This window comes from Elephas maximus, chromosome 16 (genome assembly GCF_024166365.1).
Source record: "Elephas maximus indicus isolate mEleMax1 chromosome 16, mEleMax1 primary haplotype, whole genome shotgun sequence".
NCBI classification, from domain to species: domain Eukaryota; kingdom Metazoa; phylum Chordata; class Mammalia; order Proboscidea; family Elephantidae; genus Elephas; species Elephas maximus.
In genome coordinates, this window is record NC_064834.1 from 48,418,378 (window position 1) to 48,431,187 (window position 12,810).

General features: G+C 46.3%; 1 protein-coding gene across 3 annotated transcripts in view; it reads right to left on the reverse strand.

Annotated features, from left to right (window-relative positions):
• PIK3AP1 (phosphoinositide-3-kinase adaptor protein 1) overlaps positions 1–12,810 on the reverse strand; it is a 130,256-nt gene that overhangs the window by 14,783 nt on the left and 102,663 nt on the right. For all 3 annotated transcript variants that reach the window (XM_049854849.1, XM_049854851.1, XM_049854850.1), the window contains 3 exons: positions 12,337–12,542; positions 8,854–8,926; positions 136–291 (listed from right to left, as the gene is read on the reverse strand). In XM_049854849.1, the coding sequence (XP_049710806.1) occupies positions 136–291; positions 8,854–8,926; positions 12,337–12,542 (435 nt within the window). The remainder of the gene's footprint in view (positions 1–135; positions 292–8,853; positions 8,927–12,336; positions 12,543–12,810) is intronic.

The window sequence follows — 12,810 nt, forward strand, 5'->3', positions numbered from 1 at the left end:
TTCTCATATCTTACACCTCTCACACCCAATTCAGGCTCCAACTGAGACCTCTCCAGCTCATAACAATGTTTTCAGGGGCCCAAGGGCGCCAGCTGGAGCCCAGCTGTGAGACACTGCCTGGTCAGCCCTGCTCACTTGCTGTGCTGGAGGTACTGTCTGTTTTCCAGTCTCCTCGCCTTAGCTCCGTCCTGGGTGGAAAGACACTTTTCCTGGGGCCGCTCTCATAGACTCCATACTCCACTTTCCCAGGCAGGTGCTGTGAGTGCCGAATTGGGACTGTGATCTCCAAGTCTGGAATTAGAGGAAAGGGGGGTGAGCTTCAAGACACCAGGCCGCCATTTACCAAGCTGCTCAGCTGCTCCTGCTTCACCTGCCTCCCTCACCTAAACCTGGAGGCTGCTGGGAGGAGAAGGGGAGGAAAGAGGGGAGGGAAGTGGAGGGCTGGGAACAGAAAGGTGAAGAAGGACGAGGAAGCTGCCAGGACAGGAGAAGAGGGAACTCTGGACTCATGCAATGGACAGGATCCACGTCCCATTCAATTCTGAAACTCTGTAGAATCCTGTGTGCCAATCACTGGGCAACAAAAGAGAGGGCTGGAGGAAAGCCGGGAAAGAGCAGAGAGTAATGGAAAAAATATGAGATTACAGAAAGGTTTGAGCCCTGGCTCTGCCACATACTGGCTGTGGAAGTTGAGTAACTCAGTCAGCCTCTCTGAATTACTGCCCTCATTTGAGGAGTGGGATTGCATATCGATTTTAATTACAGGCAGATCCTGGAATATGAGTGAGTTCCGTTCCTACATCTCTCTTGATTTTGTATGTATTTTAGAACAGTTAGGTATGGTTTGTCTCTAATATCAGTCAAGTGTTTGTCTTAGTATAGAGTGTACCTTTCTATGCATAAAAACATTAAAAAAACATTTCCAGATATACTAAAACATCTTTAACATAATAACAATAACAAATATTTTGATGTGTGTCACAAAGTAGCATCCATTTGTTATTACAAACCATTGCATGCACCTCAAATTTTTAATACAATAGGCTTTACGAGGTTGTTCTTAACTATGGATTGTACACAAGTCAGGTGTTTATAGCCTGGTGACGGCATGTATAGGTTATCCCACGCATTCGGCACAGATTTAAGTGCTTCCATATTTTTACCTCATTTAATCTTTACAACACTCATCATGTAAATCCTATTATCATCATTCCCAGCAGAAATTGAGGTACAGAGAAGTGAAATAACGTGCCCCTGTCACACAGCTGGTAAGCGGCGGGAGCTGAAATTTGAACCCAAGCTCCAGGGTCCAGGCTCTTAACCACAACTCCAAACTGCCCCTTGGATCTCTTAATAAATGATGTGTGGGGGCGGGGCTGGAGGGGAGGTCCACAATGAACAGCAATGACTCAAGGAGAAACTGAGGTCACTGAAGGAGATCCATCAGGCACATGTACCATGGTAGGACTTGCAAGACTGGACAGTGGGTTCAGACCCCACAATACAGAAGGACAGGATATACCTTTGCCCTCAAAGCATTGAACAGACTTCCTTACTTGATTAGTCCGCCCAGTCACTTATCTTTATTCCTCCCTAGATTTCTACCCCTGGGTTCTGTGACCAGAAAAAACTCCTGCTAATGAGCAGAATGAAATGAAAGTGAGACAAGCTCCATTCACAGTCTCTGCTTGCTAAAGAGGACTTTCCTAAGCCCAGGGGCAGAGCCCCTAGAAGAGGTGTAAGCTCAGGTGTAGTTTTGGGGAACTGTGCTCTTATCATCACGGTACCACTTCCTCCTCCACCTCTACCCTTCTATGAGGAGGGTGCGGCAGGAAGTTCAGGGAGTCCAGGGGCCAGGGGTGGCTCCAGCTTGCCAAAGCCAGAAGTCTGCTGAGACGGGTAAATGTGCAAACTAGAACAGTTTAGCGAAGCAGGCACAAGGACAGGGTAGACCAAGACTACCTGTAAACATTCTGCATAGAGAATATTAAAAGGGTGGATTGTTGGTTTGTATAGGTATAAGCTCTTCTCATTTTAGAGACTCTTTTTTTATTCCAGGTCTAGTGGGTAGTCCAAGTATAAGCCAACTTTTCAGGTCTTTGTGTAATAAGATTTTTTTCATCTCCTTGGCCTCCCTTGGTTACAGCTGTGCACTAGAATCTCGGAGCTACTTGGGCAGAGAATAGCCTGGTGCATGCACCCTCACACGGGTGTGTAAGCCTGACCTAGCTTTATTCTAATAACCTCTTTAAGAGAGGCTCCTGTCTGCTTAATTAACTTCAATGAGGTCATTTTCTACCCTCAACCAGTTCAATGAGGAAGCAAAGTAAAACATATAGAAAAAAAAAAAAAGGAGGTCAAAAGTTCCCAAAATCACAAAGAACCAGTCTAAATGTCTACAAAATCCTGATATTCTGTGAATAAGGCCCAGTGACAGGAATAATAATTATCATTACTATATTGTATAGTACTTTTTTCATTTGGTATCTTATTTAAGCTTCACTGCCACTCCATTAAGCAGGCAAGGCAGGTATCACCACAGATGAAGAAACTGAGGCACGGAGTGATTGAAGGAATCACCTCAACTCATAAAGTGATTCAGTGACAGCACAGGGATCAGAATCCCACTGTGCTACGGCCTAGCCTGCTCCTCTCTATCCTGCCGAAGACTGTTTACAGACACACCTAGAACACAAATATTGATTGCCTTCTTTGTGGGGCCAGGGCATTCAAGAGTGTATGAACACCTCTAAGTCACGAGTCACATCAGTCCTTCTCTGACTTCCTGTGCCATCAGAGCTCTGCATCATCCCGGGAAAGGCAAAACAACTCCCTGGGGCTGAAGAAAGACTGGCCAATTATCACGAGCAGATTCTTAGTTTTCAATTATCTGCGTGTGCTAACCCAAATTAAAGAAAATAATCATTTCTGTTCTTTTCTAAGGCAAATGAGGTTTCCAAATTAATAAGAGTCAGTCCTTGTGTTTACAGTGGCTTACACCTCTGGAAAAGGTCCTTCAAGCAGAAATGCCATTCATCAACCCTAATCTTCCTATAGATCAGGATTATCGTCTGTCAGTGGTTTTCAAATGTTTTTTTGTTTCTTGTGAAGCAGAATTCTTTCCTCTAATAAAAACAGAAGCTCAACATAAAGAGCAGATTTTTTAAAGTAACTATGATGCTTGAAGCCCTGGGTGGCACAAATGGTTTGCACTTGCCTGCCAACTTAAAGTTTGGTGGTTCGAATCTACCCAGCAGCACTGCAGGCTCTAGGGCAACAGGTTTTGGGTTATGAGAGTAGAAGCAGAGTAAGTTGGCCCAAACCCTGACTACTCAGTGTGTCTCGATCCAAATCCGTCCCACCCTTCCACCTCCAATTGCCCTGACGCTCCACCTTCCCCACCCTCAAAATCCTCTCAACGCTCCCCGCAACAAACACGTATATAGCAATCCCGAGGCACCTCAAGGAACTCAGTGTGAAAACCCCTGGAGTAGGTAATTAAAAATTATCATGTAACGAAATACATAAGAGATTTTAATGGTATTAACTCATACGCCATATTCACTCACCCATAAATGACGTCCCTCCCTTTGGCAGCCGGTCTGATGCCTTAGGGCCTCCCTCTTGCAGCGCAAGGCTCTGACTTCCGACTGCCTGAGAATTTCTCCGGTAGCCAGATTAAGAGCGCTCCTCCCTCAGCAGGCCTCAGCCAAGGACTGGTGGGAGTCAGTGTGTAAATGCCCCCGCTCTCTAGCCCCTTAGATGGGATGACTCAGGCAGGTGTCCCACATTGACTCCCAGACTCCCCAGCGAGTTTAAGGTCCAGCTTCCATAGTAGTGACTGCACTGGGTTGGCCACTGTGCCTTCTCAGTCTCATTTCCCCAACCCCTACAGGATTCCCTGGAATAACCTCTCATATAAGCAACTTGCTGTCAAATCTTTGTCAGAGACTCTGCTCTTGGAGAGTGAGCGGGAAAGATGTACAAACTAAACCACGCTTCTTTGGAAAAATCTAGACACTGCCCGTTCTAATTTATACTTCAGCCAGTGATAGGTATAAATCACTTCCTCAGATCCTGATTAACCTTGGATGAACTTTATTTTTTAAAACTTATGACTCCAGGCTCAACCCTGGAAGGTGAGTTCCTATCCCATATACCCACCCTGTGATGCCCTGTCTGAGAGGACACCAGCTGATGTACGGTCCTGTGTGTGATCAGGAGAGTGGATGCTTTTACAGTGTTTCTATGTGCCAGACACTGTGCTAGGCACATTCCACCCTCACAGCAACCTTAACTGGGTTGGCACTTTTATTTTCACCATTTTGCAGATGAAGACTGAGGCCTAGGGAGGTGAAGTATCTGGTCCACAGTTCCCAGCTAGTTAGGGGTGAGCAGTGAGCAGGAATTAGATTCCAGCCTGCTGGCTCCAGGTCCCATACCCATACCCTTTCACCTCACTGCATGCATTTCTGTCTTGCTTCATTATTGCCAACGGCATCAGGTAGGCGGTGAAGAACATGTGATAATACTTGGCCGGCCCAGCTCTCAAGCTCAGATTGCTGATCACCCATGATTCCAGCACTATGACTCCCTGGCCTTCAAACATTGGGTGCACTGCCAAATCATAGGTCTCTGGATGCTGCCTGTATTTAAAAGCCTGAAATGTTTCATTTAATCAAGGCTTCTATCTTTGGGTTCATGTGCTCTGATTTTAAAAAGCACCTCAGCCATTTTACCACCAAGAGCCCTACTGTCTGATGCTACGATGACTGTGCAGAGCTTGAGCCAGATTTTCTGCCTTCTCCCCTTCCCCCTTTCAATTAGGAGGGCAGACAAATGTGGGCTTGGGTAGCAGCAGCATAAATGTAAAATCCAGACATCCAAGCGGAAGTCTTAGGATGGCCTCTCTGATTCTCTGTGGTGGTTATAACCTTTTAATCCCTCTTCTCCCAAATAATTAAAGTCATTAATATTCACTTGTTATTGTTAGCTGCCTTTGAGTTGGCTCCCAACTCTTGGCGACCTCATGCACAACAGAACAAACACTGCCTGGTCCTGCACTATCCCCAGGATCGACTGTGGACTGGACCATTGTAATATTCACTAGGTTACCACTGTATGCAAAACCCTGTGCTAGGCTTTGTGGGACAAAGGAACCAGAGTAAGCCACAGCCCCCTAGCAGGGAAAATCAGACTGAGACAAGTAAAAAGACAACTAACTCATAAGCTACTGTATGGCAAAGATTGCCTTACAGATCTCTGTACTCAACAGGGTGCCCAGTGCTCAATAAGTATTTGTGGAATGAATAAGTGGTGGCACTAAACATTTTACTGAAATCGCCCATTCCACAAGGATCTCCTGAGCTCCGTCAAGGTACTGTATATTGGGGATTCAGCAGGGCACGAATCAGATAACTTCTTACGTTTATGGAGCTTATAATCTAGTGAGGAGGATTAGACCAAGACAACAGAAACATAAGATGATTCCAGTCCGTAAGTGCTCTGAAATGAGGGGCAGCAATGGAACAGGAAGTGAGTCATGGAGGTCTACTCAGCATAGAATCAATGGCAAAAGAGGCCTCACTGGGGAGGAGATGTTAGAGCTGAATGCTGAAGGATAAAAAAGCACAGGTACATATAGATGTAGGACAAGGCATGGGAGGAAGAGTGATTGCAAAGGAAGGGATGAGGGAAGCATGTTCTGGGCTTGTCTGAGGAACAAAAAGGAGTTCATTGTGACTGCAGCACAGAGTGGAGGGGGAGAGTTGAAGGTGAGCTCAGGAGTCAGATCATGTAGGGCTTTGTAGGCCATGGTAAGGAGTTTGAATTTTCTGAGTGGAACAGGAGCTTCTAGAAGGCTTTGATCAAGGGAGTGGTGTCATCTGATTTTTTATTTTTAAAAGGTCATTGGAACTCCTACAACCCAACAACAAAAAGACAAACAACCCAATTAAAAAATGGGCAAAGGACTTGAATAGACATTTCTCCAAAGAAGAAATACAAATGGCCAATAAGCATGTGAAAAGAAGTTCAGAGTCATAAGTCATTAAAAAACCTGCTGCCATGGAGTTGATTTTGACCAATAGCAACCCTATAGGACAGAATAAAACTTCCCCATAGGGTTTCCAATCTTTACGGAAGCAGATTGCCACATCTTTCTCCCATGGAGCAGTTGGTGGGCTCAAACCACCAACCTCATGGTTAACGGCCATGTGCTCAAGCACTGTGCCATTGGGATTCTTTCATAAGTCATCAGGGAAATGCAAATCAAAACTAAAATGAGATAGGGGCAGGAGAGCTGGGCAAATGGACGCAGGGATGCCAGCAAGGAAGAGGGGAGAGTGCTGACACATTCAGGGATTTGCAACCAATGTTACAAAACAAGCTGTGTATAAATTGTTGAATGGGAAACTAATTTGCTCTGATAACATTCACCTAAGCAACCATAAAATGTTCAAAAAAAAAAAAAAAAACCCATAATGAGATACCACTTCACACCCACTAGGATGAGGTTGGCAAGGATGTGAAGAAATTGGAATCCTCGTTCAGTACCCAGAATTCAGACTGTCCTCCAGAACTGAGACAATAATTTTCCATCCTTCTAAGCCACTCAATTTGTGGTCCTTTGTTTTGGCAGCCTTAGGAAAATAATACAGATGCTCGAATGAGGAAATAATACTGTGATGATTAATTTTATGTGTCAACTTGGCTAGGCTCTGGTGCCCAGTTATTTGGTCAAACACTAGTCTAGATGTTGTTATGATTTACATATTTACATGTGTTTAGCATTTTACTTAAGTTGACCTTACAAAAAGCAGATTATGCTTCATAATGTGAGTGGGCCTCATCCAATCAGCAGAAGGCCTTAAGGACAAAAAAAGATTTCCCAGGGGATTGTTCTGCCTTCCAACTGTAAACAGACATCTTGCGAGAATTCCTCTCTCCCTCACTGCCAGACCTACGCCAGAGGTCCCCAGGCTGTGGAAAATTCAGCTGCCTCAAGCAGACTGCTGATAAAGGCCTGTGGCTTTACATTAAAATTCTGGTTCCCCTCCGCTTAACTGCTGCCCAAAACTAGAGGAGACTGGAAGAAACTGGTTTAGGTGCCATGTTGACATTCAGGATAACCTTTTAGGCCTCATACATAGTAACTTCCCCACCTCTGGGTGGAGTTTAACTGCCATTTTCTGAACATGTGATGCATGAAGTTATATGTAAACCCGATTGCACCTTCATAGTATGATTAAGAATGATGTTGATGTAGCTTGTATGAACTTCCTACTTGTAAACCCCTTAAAAGGAACCTTCCCCCTCACCTTCACTGAGCAGTCTTGGAGGCAGCAGCCCTGACTGTTTCCTTTCCTTGCACAACAAAATAAAGGTGCTTTCCGCTCTCCCAGAGTCCTGGTGGCATAGTAGCTAAGACTTCGGCTGCTAACCAAAAAGGTCAGCAGTTCAAATCCACCAGCCACTCCTTGGAAACCCTATGGGGCAGTTCCACTCTGTCCTTATTTGGTCAGTATCAGTCAGAATCAACTCTGTGGCAACAGGTTTGGTTTCAGTTTTCCACTGTCCCACCTCAGTCTCTCGTTTATTGGCTGAGATGAGTCATGCCAAGCAGAACCTGGGGTTTCTACCCAGCAACAGACCTACCAATTTTGGGACACAAGACTGATGAAATCTCCAACCTATCGTCTGACCTATAGGTTCTGGACTTGTCAGTCGGCACAATTGTATGAACCAATTTAAAATCAATACCTCTCTCTCCATATATATGTATGTGTGTGTGCAGGTGTGTGTATCTTACTAGATTTATTTCTCTAGAGAACCCTGACTAAGACAAATACAATGGCCTGGAGCAGTCCACGAAGGCTTCACAGAGAAGGGGCTGCCATGGCTGGCTCTTGCAGCCTAGTAGTTTTCATACAGGTGGGAAGGAAGGGGCATGAGCAAAGGCCCTGTAGCAGGAAAATGTCCTGTTTGGGGACATTTGTTACCATGTTACCAGCCTGAGCAGGTTCATGGAAAGTCTGAATATGAATGGCAGCTAGAGACCATGGAAGCTATGTATAGGCAGGGCTAGATATTGACTTAGTTCTTTATGTAGTGGGGAAAGCCTTTTCTTGACAGCTCCTCTTGCTACATGACTCCCTGGGTAAAGCACAGAGCCCCACCATGCCAGAGGGTCTCAGTGGGAAGATGCAGTGTGGGCAAACGCCAACCCCTTATGCTCAGGGATGGTGGTGCCACATGTGTGGTACCTGGGTGGGGGGGTGGGCCAAGGGGAACAGAGGGGCCCGGTCCCCAGTGTACAACCGAAAATCATGCCCCTGCTAGCACACCCCCTGCTAGAGGGAGTGTGGCAGGAGCCACACGCAGGATTTTGAGTTTCTGAAGCAGTGTGAGGTGTGGACACCAATGACGTGATTTCCCACTTGAATTAGATCCAGACACTATGTAAATAAAGTCTTCTCCTTTCTCTGCTTAAAAACATATGCTCTCCTAAATGCCAAAGGGAGAGTCAGGCGCCTGGGGAGAAAGCATTATCATCCTCTTTGAGTGGGAAGCTGGAGTATGGCAGAGTTCAATCCATTCATTCATTCATTCATTTACTGGGCATGTCTTATGTGCCAGGCACATGATATTCAGAATAAACAAGACAAAAGTCTCTGCTTGAAACGACCTCACAGTCCAGTGGGGGACACAGACTACAAACAGGGTGACAGGTGGTGGGCAAGCGGCCTGCCCACTCAGGCCACAGCAGAAAGAATAGTCAAGGGCAATAGGTTGCAGCAAAGTTCCACATAATGCAGCCCCCCACCCAGTCTTCTCCCAGCTGAAGCCTCATACCTGTCTGCTTTCCTGATTTCTGTTTCTCTCTCTGTCTCCGTGTGATGCTATCTCTTAGCCGTTTAAGATTTTCCTGGAAAAAAAAAATTTAGTTCACTTTAAAAATGTACACCAGAATTATACCCTAAGGACATTGGAGTTTCCTTCTGATCTCATGCCGTTTGCAAGGCATATCACATTGCAATCACATTTTCCACATGCACATGAGGCTCTATGCATTTTTCACTTACCCCCCAGAGAAATCCAAATACCTTAGAACTTGTGTCTGAAGAGAAGACACGTTTTGCAGAATAAAATGCCTCCCTTCTGCTCTGGTTCCCAGCTCCATTCCCAGCCTTATAACTGATTGCCTTCCTCCATGTCACCCCTCGGCCAAACTGGTCTCTTACTTGCTCACAAGCATGCCACATATTCCTGCCTCTGTGACTGCGCTCTCACAATCTCATTCCCTGACCTTGAAGGACACCAGGTCCTCTCCATTAGTCTGTGTCAGGTCTGTGTTAATGCCCACATTCTACCTGAAGCCTCCCCCAGACCAGTCCTTAGTGACTTCCTGTGCCAAACACCTGGCGCTTGGGTGATACTGCCTTGCTCATCTGCATGTGTGTGTATGTGTGCATGCGTGCATGTGTGTGTGTGTGTGTATGGTCTCTTCAGAGATATTGCAAACTCTCCAAGGGCAAGACACTAGGTCTTGGACCTTTGTGTAATCTCGTAGTCTAGACAATTATAGTCACTCAGTAAATGTTGACTAGATATGCAACAGCCAATATCTATTGCTCTTTTAATTAATAAGCAATGACAGGCTCCAGGTGAAGTGCCTGAGCATTTTAGGGACAATGCCCCAGGGAATAATGTTCAGGTAACCCGGCTGGAGCAGAAGGTTCATGCGAGGGAGTCACCAAAGGCTAGACTGCAAAGGTTTGTTAGCTTGCATTTGCCATGCTGAGGAGACCAAACTTTGCCCAGGAGGCAGAATGGAAACACTCAAAGTTGTGAACTGATTATAGCTTTAAGGCTACAGTAAAATGGAAAGGGACAGAGTTACAGGCAAAGAGACACACCTGGGGACTATGTAGTAAGTAGCTCAGATGTAAGTGACAGAGTCTGACACTAGGATGTGGCTGGGGGAATGGAAAGAAAGCGGCAGATGCAAGAGGAAGAATGCCACAGAGCAACATCAGGCAAGACATGCCCCTAATTGGATACTGAGGCAGGTTGGGAGTCAAAGCAATTCTGAAGTCAGAACCTCAATCCGTGGAAGGTAACTGCAGTGAACAGAAATAGTGAGTTAGAAAGGGAAGCAGCCTTGAGAGATGGTTTGTTGTCAGACTTGATGCAGGGTCAAGGGCACCTGGTGGCTGGAGAGGTAGGATAGAGACATAGACTCAAGAGTTAGCTACACAGAGAAGGAGCTGAAGGAAACCTGGACAGTGCCTACTTGTGGGAGGGGGAGTGGAAAAGACAGAGGAGTAGACAAAGAGGCAACCCCAGGAACAGTCCCTACGCCTACCAGCCCCTGGATAGGGGATGGTCAGCAAGTGCCTGGAGGCTGTCAGGGCACAGAACAGTGCCAGCCAGCTCTCAGGGTCTGTGCCATGTTGAATATGAACCCAGTTGTCCGTCACACTCAAGAGTTCTGGGCACAGAGAAGGAAGAAGCCTCTTGGATATAGATTAGAAAGACAACTACAACCCTATAAAAACCAAAAAACCCGTTGTCATTGAGTTGGTTCCAACTCATAGTGACCCTATAGGACAGAGTAGAACTGCCCCATAGGCTGCCCAAGGAGCAGCTGGTGGATTCAACTTTTTGTTTAGCAGCTGAGCTGTTAACCACTGTCCCACCAGGGCTCCTACAACCCTATCCCCAAAACCCCAGTGCCGTCCTACAACCCTATAGTTAACATTTATTATGTACTACCTGCCAGGCATGCTAAGGGCTTTTTTAGTCCTCTCCCCTCACATTTCAAAGATGAGAAAATGGAGATGCAGAAAGGTCAAGTCACGCAGCTAGCAAATGAGAGAACAGCAGCCCATGGCTGCTCTTAACTGCTGTGCCACGTGGTCACATGACTCAGCAAGGAGGAAAAAAATTTGTTTGGCTAGGGCCAGCCTTTACTCAGCAGAATTTCCGCTTCCAGGGTCTCCAAAGTGTGGAGGGCCCTGGATTCCTGAGTTCAACACTACAGAGTGCCTTCTATCCTCCAGACCCTAAGAGAGAAGGTGCAGGCTGGCAGGGTGGGTGGCCCCTTGTTATGCAGCACTAAGAAGGCAGAAGGGCTCTGGATTGAGAAAGGGCTGGTTTGAATCCTGACTCTGTCTCTTTACCTTTCTGAGCCCCAGTTTTCCGTAAAATGAGGTAACACTTATTTCGCACACATGCTCTCAGGAACAAAAGAGATGGCATCTACTCAACACTTAGCACAGTGCCCAACATACCGTTGTCAGAGCTCAGCAAACATTGCTGTATGATATGCTGCCCCGCTCCCACTGCCTAGCCCACTCCAAGAAGACACGGCTTCCACCTCAGCAGTGGTGAGCGCTGTCCCCTCACTCCCAACAGCTGGGGGTCAGGTCCTATGAGAACAGAGGTTGGAATACACACTGTTGGGGAAGCGCCACTGGGAAGGTAGACAGAAAAAGCAAGAATCCAGACTTGACTGTGCCACTTACTGGTTAAGTGACTTTGGACATGTCCTTTAACTCTCTAGGCCCAAGTTCCTCTCTTTGAATATGAAGGATATGGACTAAGGACGTGCTTTTAAGACTTCTTTGAGTTCTTTTGGTTGTTTTTAATTACACATGGAGTACATGAATACATTCTCATAAACACAATTTTAAATATACAAATAAAGCAAAAGGCCCCTCTGATGCCTAGCACGCAAATTCCAGTCTCTTCCGAGAAGTAACGGCTGGGATGAATGTGGGAGGCCCTTTCCAGACTTTGCCTTTGCATTTACACACAGGCATGCAGAAATACAGTTTGTGTGTGTGTGTGAGTATGTTTCAATTTGGGTGCTTTTGTATTAGCAACTTGTCTTCTTTACTTAATACTTCTTGGGAGCATTCCAAGTTCTCACTGAGTTCTAAAGTGTGAATGTTCTGTGGGAGATTTGCCCTGGGAGTAGAGAGAGGGGCTGTGAAAAGAGAAAAGCTGGAAAGCAAATGCATAGGGCCAGATGCAGGGATGCAGCAGGACAGGCAGACTTTACATCTGAGTCTTTGTTCCTGATCTCTAGCTTCAAGGCAACCAGAAAATCTATCCAGTTCTTAGCCAGGGAACCATGTGCTTACAGACCACAGGTCTTTCTCTCTCACACACACACACTCATTGACTCATGGTGATATACAAACGTTCCTAGGCGTAACCACAGGTGCTCAGTTCCAGCAATAAGCAAGACAGTCTTGGGCCCAGCCCTCGAGGGGCTGACAGTTCAGTGGAGATACAGACATGAAACAAATTCCATATGGAGCTGGTTACCTGCTGGAAGCGAAAGGACTCAGAGCGCTTCTTCTGGTTGAGCTGCCACTCTTTGAAGTGGAGCACAGCCTCATCCACGTTGACAATGCCCAGCTTCACCTGCTCCTGGAGGGTAATAAGTTGTCGCTGGCCTGGCGTTTTCATCCCAGCAAAAGGGTCATATACACTTGACTGAGGCCTGTCCCTCGACGGTCTGACAGGTGGCTCTGGAAAAAATGGCAAAACCCAGCTTGACAGCTCCCCAACTATGCGGAGCTGACGGAGAGGGTTAAAGAGGTTGGTCACAGGTTCAAGAGGACATGTCTCAAAAGAACAATTACAAGAGGAACCCAGAGGGGGACATATGACATGGATTCAGCGGAGAGGGGAGCAACTAACAATTTCACAGCCTATCACACTAAAAGGAGCCATGGTGGCACAGTGGTTAAGCCCTTGGCTGCTAATCAAAAGGCCGGCAGTTCAAACCCACCAGCT